This window comes from Gobius niger (genome assembly GCF_951799975.1).
Source record: "Gobius niger genome assembly, chromosome: 2".
In the NCBI taxonomy this organism is placed as follows: Eukaryota; Metazoa; Chordata; class Actinopteri; order Gobiiformes; family Gobiidae; genus Gobius; species Gobius niger.
In genome coordinates, this window is record NC_136853.1 from 21075573 (window position 1) to 21093940 (window position 18368).

Here is an 18368-nt window from a genome sequence, read left to right on the forward strand (position 1 = left end):
ACACATTTAAAATCTATTTTGGAGCATTCCAAATAAAAACCTGATCAACACACGGCAGTAATTTCATTAAATTTAAATAACTTTAATAATCCTCGGCGGGCAATTCAAAATGGCAGCAGTAGCTTAGACCATTTATTCATTTCAGTCCTATCCTCTGTTCATATTGCATGGTTGAAGACAAACAGAAAGTTGTGTCAAATGAATAAATTACGTAATCATACTTTAAAAAAAACATATATATATAAACCAGAGGGTCACACAAAACCGTTTGACTTAACTCCTCTCCATGTAGTTGTGTAGGGCCTTGTTAAAAACAGCCAAGAAAAAATCTGCATCTTCCATTGTAATGCACATAGGGGGTTTGATGCGGAAGGTCTGTTGTGAAAAAGTGATAACAATTAAAAAAACCTATGAAACAGCTTCAACTCCACAATCAAGAAATATAAATACCTGTCCGTAAAGGCCTCCTTTCCCAATCAGTACACCCATGTCCTTAATGTCTTCAAATATTTCATTTACTGCGTCAGCAGGCAATGGATCTCTGCTTGTCTGTAATTAATGATAATACAGTTTAATATAGCTTTATAGACTCAAAGACGCGTTGCTTTGCATTATTCATTCACTCCATAATCAGTGGTAAGCGACTATTTTAGCCACAGCAGCCCTGGGGTAGTAAGGTAGTAATAGCTGCGCTATTGGCCCTTAAAACCAAACCACCAGTAGAAGAAAAAGTCTCAAATTTAAAAAGTAAAACTTCAGGTACAGGTATCAAAATTAAATTTTACTCAAATAAAAGTATCCACTTGCAAATGCACTTTATAAGAAGTAAAAGAATTGCAAGTGCAATATGTTTGTGCTATTATCATACCAGGTCTAACACAGGGTTAAATCAGGTGGACTGAGCCTGAATGAGCCACTGCTTTTTCAGACGTTATTATTGCGATGTTTCTGATCAGAATTTACTGTGGCTTAAGATTCACTAACTGCTCATCAAAAATAGGTCACTGTGTAAATAAATCTGCTTATACTGCAATTCATGTTTGTTGAGTAGAAAGTACAATTACTTGCTATAATGTAGTGACTTAAAAGTAATTATAAAGAGGTTTTTGCATTCATTCTTTTGGTTTACAATAGTAATGTAGAGTAATGGCTGCTGGACCATGCCCCTGGTATAGTCGTCACATGTGAGAAGACTGTGAGCTCTGTACCTTGTCTTTGACCATCTCCACACCAATCTGTAGACCCTTCCCACGCACATCACCAACAATCTCATACATGTCTCTGAGTTTAGCCATCTCGGTCATCAAATAGGTCCCCACTTCAAGACTGTTCTGCTGTGTGCCTTCTGTCGTTATTGTCTGTTAAATAAACACGCGTCAATACACGTTTAAATGGTCTCAGTCAGTAGAAAACAGCTCAATGATTAATCCAACTTCTTACGTCAAGCACTGATGATGCAACAGCGCAAGCCACAGGATTTCCACCAAATGTGTTGAAGTGTACCGCCTTAGCCATTGAAGCAGCAATTTCTGTACAAAGCAACACAACGTGTGAGTGTCAATAGAAATAACACAGACAAAAACAAATGTGAGTAACGGTAATTTAGGCGTAACATTCAATGGCTTATGCTTACGACTCGAGCTCAGTTGAAGATATTTCCTCTCTCAGCTAACTTCAGGTTTGTTATAAAGCTCTGACGCCCTCAATCAGTTTCTTCTGGACATGGGGCTTCATTTATTACAATGCTTGTTGTTGTGCAAATGTTTTTTTAATATAGGGATTATAATGGCCATATCTTTTTCTATGGCTGGAGTTTGCATGTTTGTTCCTGTGTTTTAAGGTGTATGTCAGTTAGTGGTTGGTAATGGTTGGAGGGACTGACGGTGCAGATTGGCTGCCTCGTTTCCGTAAGTCTATCCCAGGGCAGCTGTGGCTACTAAGATGGCTAACCACCACAGAGTATGGAGTGAACGTATAATTGTCCCATATATTGTGCTTTGTGACCATGTCTGAGTAAGGCGCTATATAAATAAAGTCCTTTTCATTCTACTGTTATTGTTGCTAGTAAATAAAGATGACATTGGCAACTTACCACACATATAATACAGTATTTACCTGGTGTTGTTACAACAGCTCCCATAGGAAATCCATTACCTATCCCCTTTGCCATTGTTACTATGTCAGGGATGACATCATGACCTTGGAAACCCCAAAAATGACTTCCTGTTCGGCCAAACCCAGTCTGGACCTGTTCACATTAAATGAGTTCAACTCAGAGAATCCACTTACATTGACTTGAACATAAATTAATGTGTACCTCATCTGCAATGCAGACACCTCCCCTCTCTCTTACAAGTGTGTAAGCTTCCTTCAGGTAGTTTTTAGGGTACTGCACCGCTCCTCCGACTCCCTTTAAGACAGTCATATACAAAATACTGTGCTGGCATTCAATTAATGCAAAAGTAATAAAAAATACTGATGACACAATCACATACCTGAATGGGCTCTGCAAAGAAAGCTGCAATTCGACTTGGAACGCTTGTAGCAAAAGTTTCTTTTAGTTGTCCAATGTAATGTTCATTTGCCATACAGCAACCTTTTAAACAAGACAAAACAATTTACAATGCTGAAAATACTAGAAGAGTTAACATTGTGTTGCAGGTGCTGCAAAAGGAAATGCAGTAAAATTGGAAATAGCAAAGGGGATCAGAATAACAGGTAGCGGTGTAACTGAGCTTCTAGAATATATTGTACAAAAACACAAAGGCATACACAAAATAACAGAGTTAGAAATAATCCATTAGCATGTTTAAGTACCTTGGGGGCAGCTGCACTCTCTGGTGGTTTGTACAGGTGAGTCCCTGCAATGGTTTCCTCCCCAAATACCTCTGAAGACATCAGGACACATTGTCTAAAAAGAAATTTGAAATTCAATTACTAACACAGTGAAAAAAATGTTTTTCATACAGAAAATAAAGATAGAGGAAACTATAGCATAGTAGACTAATGATAAATCATATTGTCTGGAGTTGGTCGTGCATTAGTGAGGCATACCTACATTTGTGCAGCCTAAACCACTGGGAATAGGGTATTTATATGACGTGTTGGAGGTCAGACCCATGGTCTGAGGACTGCCACCATGGTATGAGTTTCTGAAAATAATACATAGAAATATTAAAATGCCATATAATGTTTTGCGTGTTTCCAGTTTTCATTTTGTAAAAGACTTTCACAGGGAATAAAGGAGACCCCTTTACATTTTAAGCATACCTAAATGTGATAATGTCAAAGTTGCCTGTATAAAGTCGAGCCATCAGCATCGCCAGATCATTGGCTTCTGACCCACTATTGGTGAGATATATAACCTGTGGGGACGAGATTACCACAAATGAAACAAGTTGGTGTGTATAATGAAAAATGTTTTAATGACAATAGTAGCTGATCACCTTGAGAGGATCTGGAAGATAGGAGGCCAGCTTTTCACAGTATTCGTGAATAGGGGGGTACACGTAGATGTTTGTGGTGTGCCACAGCGTTTTCAACTGCTTCACTGCTGCTTCGGTCACTCTCCTGTGATTTTTGTGCATCCAATGAAAAGAGATACAATTTGGAAAACATACATATTGTGCAGAAATGTTATTTTAAGACCTTACGGGTGACAGTGGCCAACACTGACAGTTGCTACACCAGCAAATAGATCGAGATACCGCTTTCCATCCACATCCCACAGCCACTGCATGTGTCCTTGATGGATAAACACTGGTCTTTTAAAACTAGTAATTTTCATGGTCATAGGGTTACAGTTTTGCCTGCGAATCTGCATCATTTGCTCTTTTGACATGCCCTTGATAAAGAGAGAAAACACATAAGCATGTCCAGCACTCAGCCAACAAACTGTTTGCATCTATCAATCAATCATTCAATCTTTATTTATTGTACCTTATATTCATCAGGCCGAAAATCACATGAGGGCATCTCTGGTAGATGTGTGGTTGGGATTTTTAAGGCAGACTTCTGGCATAATGTGCCTAAAAAGTGTAGAATAAAACATTGAGAGAGTTGCAAATTATTTTTGTTGTCCTATTTGTTATTATTTGTTTTGTGCTAAATGTCAAAAATATAATGTCCACCAGTTGTAGGCCTTACCTGGTTTTCTGATTACAAATAATGAGAGAAGCCACCACACTAAAATGCTAGCTTTGGTCTGAACTCATTTCTAACTTTAATAACAAATGTGTGGGATCTCATCTCTTCACAGTGAATAGTTAGCCCCAAGTTCATGAAATGGATACACATGCTTGAAAATTAGATGCACAGTGTTTTTCCCCCCACAATTGTCTGAGCTTTGAAGAATAGTGGATTTAATAAGTAATAGAGTCGAACTATACTCTAACTTTTGACCCTCTGGATTATGCAACACTAAACATGTTGGAAACATGGAAAACTATGCTGAAAACGAGATGACCCCTCAAACAACATTTCAAAAATGTGTCCAAATCAGTTATAAACAAAATTAAAAACAGTATTATATAAGCACTAGCTATATATAAATAAGGAATTCAACATTGCTTATATGGCATCACCCTATGCAGCTAATTTAAGTAAATAGCCAAAGCTTAACTTAAAAGAAAGCTTTCAAGAAGTTATAATAAACTCCAAATCCTTGTTCAGAGTTGGTGCAGAAATGCACGCCATTGATCTCCATAGTAACTCACCACTTGTTGAGTAGAATCTGAACCCTCTTTGTCGACCACAGGGCCCTCCGCAAAAGGGCGCACGAGCCGCGCGACAAAGTACAAATCTGTGCATGTTGTTGACCATATGCTGCGCTGCCGACATCTTCACACCTGTTCTAGTCGATTTCTTTAAGTTTAGACGGTAGGAAATGGTTTAGTCACAAAGCCCTGCGATGCGTATCACAATGTGGACTTTGGTTGGCTGGCTGCCGCAAATAAGAGGCAGGGTCCAGGGGCGGATCTAGAAAAAAAATATCACGGGGTGGCAGGCAGGGTCAAGGATCATTTCTGGGGTGGCAACATACAGTATTTTACAATGTCGAATGTTTATAGCTGGGGTACACAAGTTTTGCCTGATTGCAAGGCAATTTTTCCGTTTAGATGCAGCTGAGCCTCCCAAAATTATTCCTTATATCTTTAGTTGGCACCTGGCTATTTAGCTATAGGGTTGTTATAATATTTTGTCCTGTCAAAAAAGTACTAACTGAGTGAGCCCCTGTAAGCGCCATTTAGCTTCTTGAGAAGATGAGAGACATCACATGACATGCAGTCTACCCCCACACCAGTCCCCCCCTCACTCCACCCTTTCCATCACACCGGACCAGGTGAGGAGGGAGCTGAGGCGACTGAAGCGGGGGAAAGCTGCAGGACCAGATGGCATCAGTCCCAGGCTGCTGAGGACCTGCGCAGACCAGCTCTCCGAGGTCCTCTGCCACATCTACAACCTGAGCCTCAGCCTGGAGAAGGTCCCCGTCCTGTGGAAGACCTCTTGTCTGATCCCGGTTCCTAAAACAGCGAACGCCAGGGAACCGGCCCACTACAGACCAGTCGCCCTGACCTGTCTGAGGTGGTCGTCTGCAGCACCGGGGCCCCTCAGGGCACCGTCCTCTCACCGTTTCTCTTCACCATCTACACATCGGACTTCACACACAACACGGACAGTTGTCATCTCCAGAAGTTCTCTGACGACTCTGCCATCGTGGGCTGTGTGTCTAAGGGGAACGACCTGGAGTACCGGTCAGTCATCCTAGACTTTGTGGACTGGTGTGAGCGCAACCACCTGTGCTTGAACACCAGTAAGACGAAGGAGATGGTGATCGACTTCACGAGGAAGCCACTACTGCGCACACCGCTGAACATCCAGGGGGAGGACATTGAGGAGGTGGACAGTTTCAAGTACCTGCGTGTTCACCTCAACAATACACTGGACTGGTCCCACAACACCAACTCCCTGTACAAGAAGGGCCAAAGTCGCCTCCACCTTCTGAGGAGACTGAGGTCGTTCGAAGTGAGCAGGCCTCTGCTCAGGACTTTTTATGACTCTGTGGTGGCCTCTGCTCTCAACTACGCTGCCGTGTGCTGGGCCCCGGGCAGCACAGAGCGGGACAAGAACAGACTGAACAAGCTGGTCAGGAGGGCCAGCTCCGTCCTGGGCTGCCCCCTGGACTCTGTGGAGGAGGTGAGGGACAGGAGGGTGTTAGCCAAGCTCACCTCCATCATGGACAACACCTCCCACCCACTGCACGGGACTGTAGAAGAGCTGAGCAGCTCTCTCAGTGGCAGACTGAGACACCCTCAGTGCAGGACGGAGCGCTACCGCAAAGCCTTCATCCCCACTGCTGTCAGACTGTACAATAAGACTGTGAAATAACGTTGACTGTAACAAGTGAATTTCTCCTTTGTTAGATCAATAAAGGTTTATCTTATCTTATCTTATGACATCAATGGGGTGGCAAGACCTTTGCTGTGCCACCAGATCCGTCCCTGGCAGGGTCAGAGAGAATAGGGTCGATCTACTTTATTGCAGCGGAGAAAAAAGTCTGAAGTCCAGCCCGCCGCTCAACATTCAGAATCATCAGGCCTCAGATCACGCACCGTCTCTTCAGATATCGCGGTCATTTCAAGTTTATCTGTAATAAAACTCGTTTACTCCTCTGCACTGTGTCCTTTACTCCAGCGACATCATTCTTCATCAGAAAGATGTTCCCATTTGTTAGTTTGTGCAAGTTTGTAAGATAAAATATTTCCTTAAACCATCAGTTTGTTCTGAAAAGCATCAAACATGAGGTCTATTTTAGGGGGCAATACACAACTTTAATAGTTTCAGCCATATTTTATTTGTCCAGATCTAAAAGGTTGTCCTGAGGAGAGAGGAGCATGTTTCTGATCACAGCAGATTCATTTCCAATCACTTGAGCGTAGGTATGTTCTGCCATCAATCACGTCATGAATTTGATACGTCATCATGCATATATCAACCAATCAGCTTCACCCTGAATAGGCCACCGTTTTTACATACTGAGATATGTTCTTACCTGAGCTTAGACGAGTTCATGTGTACCTGTCTGGTCTTCACGCGTGTCCTCAGTCACGTAAGCACAGCACACGGCGTTAGCCTCTCCTCCTCTATAGCTCCAAACCAGGTGAAGATAGAAGCTACCAAGCTCTTCCACATTTTCCCTATTTAAATATGGTTATGTGAAGTGTTACTATAAAGTATAATGGGCTATATGCACAGTGACCCCACGTGATTTCCGCCTGGACAGTCAGCCAGACGTTGTCCTTCCTGTCCGTTATCTCCCATTAAAAATTAGCAGGTCCCACAGAAATGAAGCAATAGCTTAAGATTTGGTCAGGACAGCGAGTAAAAGTTAAGATGTGGCTGGAGCAGGGTAAAAAATGTTACATGAGACGTAACAACTTCACTGGAGGAACACTCCGTGTTCATAACGTGGATGTTTTTGTCTTGAGGCTAACGCGGCAAACAAAATAAAAAGCACACAGGAGTAGCCTGGTTAGACATCCGCACAGTAATATCTTCATTTTACTGTGTGGATGTCGAACTACTCCTGGTATTATTACGCCTTACAGCATAGTTCCCCTTTTTGTGTAATTATACTTTATAGTAACACTTCACGTAACCATATTTAAATAGCTGTCTGGGTGAAAACTCAATTCTGATTGGCAAACTGGCGTATGTCAAACTGTATAACACACAGTTAACCAAAGTTGAGTTCCACTCAACTGGTATCTTTCCCACTTGAAAATTACGACGTACGACCTCAGAGCGTTCCAGGTTGATAAACTCCTAGCCAGTGATGCTAGTAACTAATTACTTAGTAATGGATTACTGTAATCGGATAACTTTTCTTAGTAACTAATGATCAAACGCATTACTATTTCCAAACAAGTAATCAGATTTAAGTTACTTTTCCAAATTACTGTGAGTTACTATTTCGTGATTTTCCTTTGAAAAACAATGCATTTCTTTTTGAATCTCGGTGAGTGACGTAACATAATGTAACAAGTCACGTTTTCAGCCTGAGACACTAACACTGGTCAGGGAGAGAGATGGAAATACTTCACTTTTCTGAGTCTGCGGCAGCTTTGTTGATGTGACTGTTAAAATGCACCTGGTGTTGGTAAAAGGGTTTGTCATTACTGTGTTGTGACGGTGGAGATGTTGTCGGCCGCAGCTGAATCTAACTCATGAAGTAACTTATAATTTAACTTAGTTACTTTTAAAATCAAGTAATCAGTAAAGTGACTTAGTCACTTTTTCAAGTAATCTGTGGCATCACTGCTTGTAGCCTATGTAACAAAACGGCTAATGCTACAACAGCTAGCTCATACGATGCTAATGTTATATGAACATTTCTTCAAACCAGATATAAATAAAAACATGCGACATAACATTATATTGAAAGCTGTGACCAAAAGTATGCTAACGTTCACTGATGCAGTGGTTTTGTTACAGATTGAACATTAGCTGCGCTCCTCCACTGGGGGCCGCCATTACTGTCTTCATCTCGTATACGAACTCGTAGCAGTCTTGAGGTTTCCGAGTTGTAATTACTTCGAGCGGCGTTCCAAGGCGTTTTTCAAGTGGGAGGTGGGAAATTTATCAGTTGCTCACATTTAAATCATGTTCTATATCCATAGCTGTCAAGCGTCACATTTTGGCAGGGAAACTACTGTATTTTGCACCGCTTTCCTGCCGTCTTCCCGTAGCCTTATCCTGTACATTTCCCATATTATTACAAAATATGCAAAAAAGCAGACCTCTGCCGCTCCGAACTGAACTCTGTTCGTACCTCGCAAGAAATGCTGCCTGCAGGAGTCTGAGTGGCAGTTGTGGCGAGGTTGTATAGCTGTCAAGTCTAGGGAAACTTCCGTATTTCACCCGTCTTGGAGCTTGTTCAGGCGAGCGAGCCGGCTCGCAAATATACTCGCATGGTATAAGAGGAACCATGCTTTATAACCATGCTTCATACAGTTTTAATGCACTTTGCGTCACGGTGTTCTTGCCTCTACGTCGTGTGTTAAAACTGTATAATGCACGGCTCCTCGTTGTTTAATCCTTACTATATTACAGCCATGCTCTGCGGTAGCTCTTGGGGAAATGCAGCAGCTGACCCAGAGCAGGTCAGACAGAAATCTAACCAGCATGCACCATTCATCTGCAGACGCCTATCAAAACTGCATCCATCTGGCTCTTCTCGAACAAACCTATGTGATTCACGGTTGGGAGAGACCATTAGTGCTGAATGGTGGCCTCGTTTCTGTATGTGTGCCCCAGTGGAGAGTGAATGTGTGGAGAGTGAATAAATAATGCATCCCGGCCCGTAGCACCTGGTTTGGAAAAAGTGCAATACCCAGAGCTGTTTCTAGACTGTGGAGGAGCTCTAAGAAGGAACACTGAGGTCAACTGCCACTTACAACCTATGTACAACCAAGCAACAAGAGGTGCTTATCTTGATCATTACATACTTCTCTCTCTTCAGTTGTCTCGAAATGTTTTATTTCACACTTGATTTCATTTTTTTTATTTGCTTAAAGGCACACTGTGTAACATTTTAGACTATATTGTTGCCATCAGTACAAAACATGCTCCTATTGACCTGCTCAAAACAGAATATGCTATTTCTGCAGTGGGTAATCAAACAATGGATCTGGATCAGAACCCAAACTGTTGAAATCTCAAATTCTACTGACTAAACTTAGTCTCATCTCTGTGGAGACGAGCTGGAGACGTACCCACTGCCGGTAAAGTTACCGTCCTGTCTTAGGAGAGGTGAGCCGCTCACAGCAAAAGCACATATTTCTGAGGTATTTTTCAATGGTGACAATAATCAAGGGATAATGTACGACGAGGTGACCATTATCAGAAATAACTGGATGACGCAGGTGCATGAACCGTGCGCCACAAAGTGGAGTTATTTCTGATAATGGACACATGCTTTTAACGGACACCCTACAGCCAATCAGAATCGAGTATTCACCCAGACCATGGTGTAACATAAAATAATGTAATGTATTTCAATTGTATTATTTGGGTAAAATTCTACATGGTGTGGCTTTAATGTAACAGTCTAGTTAGGCTCAAATAAATCATGACGGTCACTTTATTTTAACCACCTTGATACATTGTACCAAACTAAATTTATGACATTGTAAGCTTCTTTATAACATTCTTTTGTAACTTGTACCTACATACACAATGGAATTATGTGTATTAGTACTTTGAAGGTACATAATGAAATAAGGCAAAAGGTTAAGCTTAGGGTTTATGTCTTATTACATTATGTACCACCAAAGTACTAATATACATTATTCCATTGTGTATGTGACATATAGGTACAAGTTAATACAGATTGTTGCACTTCACATTACATTGTACTAAATTGGGCAGGTATAATGTATCAAGGCATACTGTAAAATACAGTGTTTCCTCCATGACTTATAAGCCTTGAGCTTTATTGGACAGGACAGCACTGGATGATCAAGGGTTGAAGAGAGAGGAGAGACATCCAGCAAACCCGGGACTTCAGCCTACAACGCTGTGGGAAGAAGAGAGTTTTATGTGCCCCAACCATGACCCTTAGAAAATCAGCCACACATGCACTCTTAATGTTAATAGCATTTCAACAGAGTAGTTCAGTCGTTTTCTTTGAACCATTAGGACGACATCTAAATCGTCTTAAACATAATCTGAAATTTAAACCAGCTTAACATTTAACCAGTATTTTCCAAACCAGTTATAAAGTTTCAAAATTAAATATTCGTATCTTCTAAAATGCAGTCAAAAACTGTGGGTGTGACGAGAGATTTTTCAATCAATGCATGCTGTTTTAGAAGGCTAGAAGGCAAACTAATGAGTCACCACTGGTTATTTTGAATAGCCCATTACACACTTGAACCGACTCACCTTAAACTTGACTCAGAGGAAGCTCTATGCTCTACCAAAAGGTGGAGCAAACTATTAAAGGGTTAACATGTGTGCGCCTCACCAGTAAATGCACTTACCACAGATTGTGCATCAAATGCATTTATTCGGATCTTTAATATAATGTGTAATGTTGCAATCTTGTATCTCCACAGGTCAAAGCTATAGTTGCTTTAGAGAGGACACATATTGGACAATTGTTGTTCTTGTCATTATTTCAATGTTCATATGGGCTGAAGTCAGCTAACCTTGATAGATTCTATGATGATTCTTCGATATATAAACACCATCTTTTATGTATTCATAAAACAGCCTCTATTTACATTTCTTTTCTTTCTATTTTTCTTTGTACATCACATACTGTAGTTTCCACTTTATTCTGCACATCCAACACAGCAGCTAAATTAAATAGCTCATTACAGTTGTGTATAATAAGTGACATTAACCTGCCAACAGAAAGGCATGGTCCAATGAAAAATAGACAATTTAGTTTTAGATGTACAACATAACACTGACTTGTGGCATATACGTAACTATTCCTCATTTTAGAGAAAAAACAAAGGTAGCACAAAAAACTTTACAGCACTATAATGCATGGTAATATAATGGAACAAAAGCAAGTATAAGTATTTGTGCATATACTGTATGTATATGTGCCAATACATTACTACACAAAACAATTTGAAGTGAATCTATAGTAGGTTATAGATTTATATAGTTCATTCCTTTGCTTATAAATAATCAATGACAAGCCGTCTTTTTGTTTGTATGTTGTTGGTCCTGTCCTTCAAATCATTTCAGTTCTTGCTAGTTTGCAAAAATATATTCTTGATGAATAGTTAGACCAACTTTAATTCAAAGGGGCCACATAAAAGTGTAAAAAAAATAGATACAAAATGACGCATGATAAAATATACATTTCAATGAAAAATACACACTTTTTCTTTTAAAATCTCAGCTCTGACATGAAAAACAGGCAACTTGTTGTCTAAGACGTGTCTTTAGGCACTCACATGGACACTGAGAAAATCATGGCAGTGTCAACATAACCATTTGCTGTGACAGGTTTCTGCTCCTGAGCTGGCATGGTGAAGGTCTTCATGGAGGCATCTTGGTGCTTTGAAGTATTCGCTGACATGTAATCTCTCTCTTTGTTGCTGCTTGTTTCCGTTTTGTCACAAACACACCTGTCCGTGCCCCCTTCTGTAACATTCGCCCCACTTTCCAGCAGCAACATGTTCCCGTTTCGCACCCCTTTGACCTTGCTGTAGTCTTCTCTGTGGAGCACGTGTGGACAGCCTTCAGCTTGGCTCTGGACTGACTCCACGGGCTGAAGGAGAACCATATCCTCCTTATTCACTGTTTGCACCTCTACATATTGAATAGATTTAAAGGTTGTGTGAATTTCATCGGTCAGCTTGCAGATGTTGTTGTCGCTGTGAGCTTGGAGATGCTTTGAAGTTTGCGGGTGAATTTGAGACGGTTGTTTGTTACTTAAGCTAAAATCCCAGTAAGTCGATGCGAAAGATTCATGATGTTTGTGGGCATTTGACGACAGAGAACCACGTGCCAATAAGGTGTCCGAGAGGCAGTGCTGCTTTACCATATTCAGGGAGCTCATTTGTGGAACCTGACTCGATGTATACTGTGGCAAACATGGCCATGTCTTCACTCGCCCGTTGCAGGTGTCAGTGCTGTCTTCATAAATCAACTCGCCCAGGTGGGACATCTCTAAGGTCTCTTTGTTTAGCTCATCTGTATTCACCTCTTTGCATTTGTCCGCCAGCAGAGTTTGGCTATCGCAGCTGCCTCGACCAGAATCACTGTCACATGTTGAGCTTTCAGATTTGAAGTCCTGCATGTCTTTGCCTTCTTCCATGGATAGTTCTTGGTCACCACTGATACACACCTCTAAGTACTCCACCAGAAGGTCTTCGTAGTTGGATGTGGAATTTGCAGGGAATTCAGGAATCATCAATGAGTTCAAGCTGTCTTTATAACTGCCATTCTGCCAAAACAGAAAGTCAGTTACTTTGACATGTGAAACTAAAGAGTGTTTTAAAAGCACCATTTCTTAAAGACTCGTTTCTTTTTTTAAACTCTTTTCAAGGCTCTCACAACCCTGATATTACATCTACAATATTCACAAGACAGCTAGTGAGAATATTACCTTTAGACGTTGATGATCAAAACCTTTAATTTTAGGACCAGGAACTGGTGGCAAAATACAATTCTTCAAACTTGAAACATAAAAAAGAACCATGTCAGATATTTTCCAAAGAGTAGAAAAGCTGTGTGTGCATACAAACTTCCTTTACCTCCGGCTATTCATGAAAAGAATCCATGCAAGAATCAGAAAGACAAGGGAAGAGAAGACTGCAATAAGGATCCATAGAGATCTTTCTCCAAAAAAATCTGTAAGATATAAAGAAAATCGTGTATTTGTTGCTTATTACAAGATATTGTCATATCAAATAGTAACATGAATACATGAATATGTTACGCGTCTTACATTCAGGTACTTTGATTTTGGTTGTTGAACTCCATTCACTCCAAAATCCATGGTCAGGTTTGCAGCGCACCTGGAGCAGGTAGGAGCTTCCTGGTCTAATGCTGAACATGTTGAAGGTCTTCTGCTGACCTGGAAAGTGTTCCTAGTCAAGCACCAACATAAATAACCATGGCATTAGTTTGCACAATAAATGACTGAATAATTGTGAAGCACTAACATCAGATTTTTAATTCAAACAGTATTAACAGCATTAGCACACACACATTACTCATTTGAATACATTTATTAAAGCTAGTTTGGAAATACCATTACCTCCCATTCTTCCTCCCCCTCCATCCTGCTCCGGAGCTCATAAACCAGTGTGATCCATCCTGAGCGGATGTCAGCCTTGTGTGGTGACTCCCACGACACACGCAGGAAGGGCCAGCCCTTGTCCTCCATCACATTCACCGTCACATTCTCAGGAGTGTGAGGCTGCACTGCAGAACCACAGAAGAATAAAGATGTTTTCTTCTGATGTGAAATATTCAGTGTATTATACTTAGGAAGGTATAATTCAGTGGTTCTCGAACTTTTTACATACTTTTTTACTTTTTTCATTTCATAAAATATTTGACCTTACAAGTGCCACCAGGCCTACAAAAAATGTCTTACAAAAGTACAGTTAAACAAAGTCTAAGTATTTAAATGCATTATTACAGCATAGCTTAAGTATAATTGTATTGCATTGAACATCATCTGTGCCGCCGATAGTGCACATGTGGCAGAACGCTGTTTTGTCCCCAGTGTTGATGGTTCAAGTCCTGGCTCCGACAATTTGCTGAATGCTCTTCACCTCTTTTCAACCTGTGCTAGTCTGTCCATTAAAGCCTACAGCCTAAACTACATCTTTAATAAATGTAATGAAGTCTTCTACATTTGCTGATGACACTGATGGCAGCTCCATCAGTGGTGCATGTACCACAGTTTGAGACCCACTGCTCAATACATTATCAAACACCACTGATCCAAAGTGAGACAAAACTTTATTCAATGTGCCTTAGACTGTCACTGGGGATATTTGGAACATACATACTGCACTATGCACTATGTTTTCTTAGGGTAATTACTGAATAATAATCATAAAAAGTGTTTTTTGTAATTCTTACCAATATAGGCAACGTCTACATCCACTGGATCAGAAAATGTTCTCCCGATTTGATTGGTGGCCACAACAGTAATGTTGTAATTGACCCAGACAGATGTTTCATTCTTGTTAAAGAAGCAGGAGTTCTTCCCTGCTGCGTGATAATCGGGGCATTCATATAAAATATCAGAGCTGAAAGAAAGAGAATGTCATGTCAATGGTTGTGCTCATAGAAAACTGCTGAGAAAACCCAAATCTGAATTATTCTGTAACCAAATTGGTTTTAATTTCCATAATGGTCAAGCAGAAAGTGTTGGGGGTTCAGCTGACATGTTAAATATAACATCATTAGTTTACGACTAAGCATAAGATGTATTGATTTATAGTTATCAACAAGGACATTGCAGTGCTTGATGTGTAAATCACAGGAACACTTTTGGACTGCAGTCATGAATTGAGGGAATGGGATAAATTTAAAACATGAACATCAAACACTATTATATTATCTCAGATCTGGCCAGATCCTCCAGAATAGTTCCTGGATGCATTCCCCTAAATCAAATTTAGCCCTGAACATTTGTCGAAAAACAGGACAGGACAGCAGAGCTTCCAAATCGTACTGTCTTACTGTTTGCAGTGTTACATGTTTAAATGAGCAAACTCTCTGTTAAAAACAGAATAAAACTGCCACCTAACTTTTTCTGTGTCAGCAAGTAAAGCAACCACTCTCAGCTGATGGGTCGGGACACAAAAGTGGGTCATGAGCCTTTCCCAGGCAACATTTAGCTCAATATTTGTACTGGGTGCAAACAAAAATACTGTAGTCGGAAACCTTATGGGCTGTTTATATCATTATTTCAGCTTTTAAACTCTTTTAACCCCTTGATGCCTGAATTTATTTCCAATTATATAAAAATATATATTATCAGTGTTTTTAGCTTTGGTTAATTCTAAAAGAAGAAAAACAGTCATAGAAGAAGAAAAATATGAAAAAATGAAAAATATACATGTTTATTTTGTGTGTGGCTCTTCTTGGCTGCATATGGCCTTCAGAGCTGGTCTCCAATGGAATCTGAGTTTTGAAGGTGTGCAGAGTAGAGGAACTGTCCTTCTGGATATTCTGGAGGGTCTGCAGTGTGGCCATGTCCCACCTCTCACTCAGACAGTGGATGTGTTTTTGCTTTCAAGCTGATGCTAAATTCTTGCAGGAAGAGGTATGTCGTAAATTAGCGACACTCGGCGTTAAGGGGTCAAATGTGGGGAAAATGAAGTACTTAACATTCATAAATGAAAATTCTATTGTTTTTAGATCGTGGCTTGTCATTGAAGGGTTAAGGTGGGTCCCAACACCATATCACTTGAGAACCGCTGGTATAAACAATGTTCAATACAGACATTTATGTTGCTTAGAAGGCTGTAAAATGACAAAAGCAAAAGATACGTACTTGTCTTTAAGATAGAACAAGGCATAGGTGGTAGGTAGTCCTCCGTCTGAGCCGGGCTTCCACCAGCACGTAAAAGTTTCCTTTTCAGGGGAGCGACAGTTTGTCAAAGTTGGCTTTCCGGGTGGACCAATGCCTAAAAGTAATATATTTTTAACACAGTGTCTAGAAAATTTAATATGCAATTTCACAACAAGTTAAACTAATATCAATATGGAAGAGGAGCTTGTCACTAACTTGTTGTGTTCCCGTAAGCCATATAGAATAGCAGAAACAGGACAATGATTTCCTTCGTCATGGTAACCGCTTTGGTCCTGTAAACAGACAGGCTGATCAGGTTTTGAACAACATACTAGTGGGATGCAGTGTCTTGTAACTTATATTCAGTCACAGCATGTTTGCATTTCCTGTGACAGTGTGCTCTCATCGCGGCATACAGCAGACATGCACAAACCTTAACACAATACTCAGAAACAGGACGCATTGTAAAATATAAATGAAAGTACATCTGTTTATATGAAAATATCTCTGCTGCGGCTCTACAACGGATTAAAGAGCAGAGAGCACTATACCTCCACCAGCTGGCGTGTACAGCATGACTGATTATGTAACTGCACATGGAGCTTTTGCCACAATAGCACGGCACAGCAGGGGGGTGATTTGCCTCACTAACACTGACACCCTGCTGTCTTTGTGATTTTTGAATAAATGCCTCCTTAAAGAAATTATTCCATTAATCTCATATACCATATTGAAAATAATAAACTCGTCTTTAAAAAATGGGTATGTGCCAAGTCCTTTAAATATGCTGTTATCAAAAAACTCTTTTGAAAAAACCTCATCTCGATCCTGATATTTTAGCCAACTATAGACCTATCTAATTTGCCTTTCATTTCAAAAGTCTTTGAAAAAGTAAGCAATAAGTAAGTGATTAAGCAGCTTTGCCGCCACCTACAGGACAATAGTTTACCTGAAACTCTTACAGAGCTTATCATAGCACAGAGGACGCCATAGTCAAAGTTACCAACGACCTGTTATTAGCAGCTGACGTCCTGTTTTTGTTAGACCTCAGCGCAGCCTTTAACACAACCGACCACAATATTCTCCTGCAGAGGTTAGAATGTGACGTAGACATCGGGGAACAGCGCTCTCCTGGTTTAAATCTCACTTATCTGAAAGGTACCAATTTGTAAACCAACAGTCTTCATCGTGTGCTAAAGTGTGCTATGGAGTGCCACAGGGTTCAGTGCTCGGGCCCATCTTATTTATGCTTCCTTAGGTAACAAAACGTGCTTCACTCAGCTTATGACCAGGTGAGTTAAAGCTCTGACCCACAGCCTAAAGCAAAGTCGTGTTAGGAGAAACCCTGCTGTGGGAAGTACAGTACACTGAGCGCTATTTGTCTTATTATGATACAATATTTCTTTGATCTGAAGTCTGTTCATTGCTATCACATGGTGTCCCCTGTCCCTGACTGTTTCAGATGGTGGTCGTTGGTGTTGCCATCTTCAGCCCCTATACGCTATGCGTATAGTATTTGGAGCTATAGGAACTGTCAAGAAAAGGCTCCAAGAGCAATTAAACACTACTACATACTATGCATGCATACACGTCATCGCCCCCCCTCGGTTTTCAGCTGCCCCCCCCTTCTGTACTGAGCTGGCGCCGGGACTGAAGTGAACGGGAGATTCTTTTCATTTAAGCTTGATGAGCATTACCTCTCCAACACACCTACTGTTTGAAAAAGATCTGCAAAGCACCTGCTCCCTAAGTGTTAGCGTTAGTATGACTTGAAATTAAAAATAAAAGGTGAAAATGTCTTTTTACAAAACGTAGCACATTGTAACTGTACTCATATCTGCAGTGCTTTTCATTCTTGCCCACATAGCGTACTGATTCTGATTGTGTGTAGATGTGCAAAGCACAGTCTTCCAATAATATGTCATTTTATTCAGGGACATCTTGCACATTTTTGATTTCTTTTCTATTCCTTTGAGTCATTGTACCAGCCAACAGAGCTATTCTGCAAATGTTATATCAACTATAGAAATGTGAATGTTTTTTGCTAGCTTATCAAAGACATTTCAACAAACAGAATGACTGACACCCAACAGGTCTGATGCTGATCAGAACTGAACGTGTTTACAACAACTAAGCGTGATTGTCTGGGCATGTGTTCTAACATCTGTGCAGGACTTTTCCACAAATTCGTTACATAACACCCTCCATTCGAATTTCCCTCATGAATATTTTATCTGGAAATGTATATTTCTATTTATGGGTTGGTTGCCGTTTGAATGTTGAGTTCATTTCGGTATTGTAGCTC

General features: G+C 40.5%; 2 protein-coding genes across 2 annotated transcripts in view; both read right to left on the bottom strand.

Moving 5' to 3' along the window:
• Positions 1 to 246: 246 nt before the first annotated feature.
• agxt2 (alanine--glyoxylate aminotransferase 2) lies at positions 247 to 4932 on the bottom strand. Its single transcript, XM_079551678.1, has 14 exons — positions 4716 to 4932; positions 3940 to 4028; positions 3654 to 3844; positions 3447 to 3570; positions 3271 to 3365; positions 3059 to 3152; positions 2818 to 2911; positions 2496 to 2596; positions 2318 to 2410; positions 2116 to 2248; positions 1441 to 1529; positions 1209 to 1358; positions 451 to 549; positions 247 to 375 (listed from the first exon to the last, which is right to left on the bottom strand). The coding sequence occupies exons 1-14, from the start codon at positions 4837 to 4839 to the stop codon at positions 274 to 276; spliced, it is 1578 nt and encodes a 525-aa protein (XP_079407804.1). The 5' UTR covers positions 4840 to 4932; the 3' UTR covers positions 247 to 273.
• Positions 4933 to 11917: 6985 nt separating this feature from the next.
• Positions 11918 to 18368, bottom strand: part of prlra (prolactin receptor a) — an 8080-nt gene continuing 1629 nt past the window's right edge. Inside the window, exons 2-9 of the mRNA XM_079552312.1 lie at positions 16280 to 16356; positions 16046 to 16178; positions 14623 to 14792; positions 13787 to 13953; positions 13475 to 13616; positions 13281 to 13377; positions 13133 to 13202; positions 11918 to 12970 (exon numbers count right to left, since the gene is read on the bottom strand). Of these exons, the coding sequence (XP_079408438.1) occupies positions 11972 to 12970; positions 13133 to 13202; positions 13281 to 13377; positions 13475 to 13616; positions 13787 to 13953; positions 14623 to 14792; positions 16046 to 16178; positions 16280 to 16340 (1839 nt within the window). The 5' untranslated portion in view covers positions 16341 to 16356 and the 3' untranslated portion in view covers positions 11918 to 11971. The remainder of the gene's footprint in view (positions 12971 to 13132; positions 13203 to 13280; positions 13378 to 13474; positions 13617 to 13786; positions 13954 to 14622; positions 14793 to 16045; positions 16179 to 16279; positions 16357 to 18368) is intronic.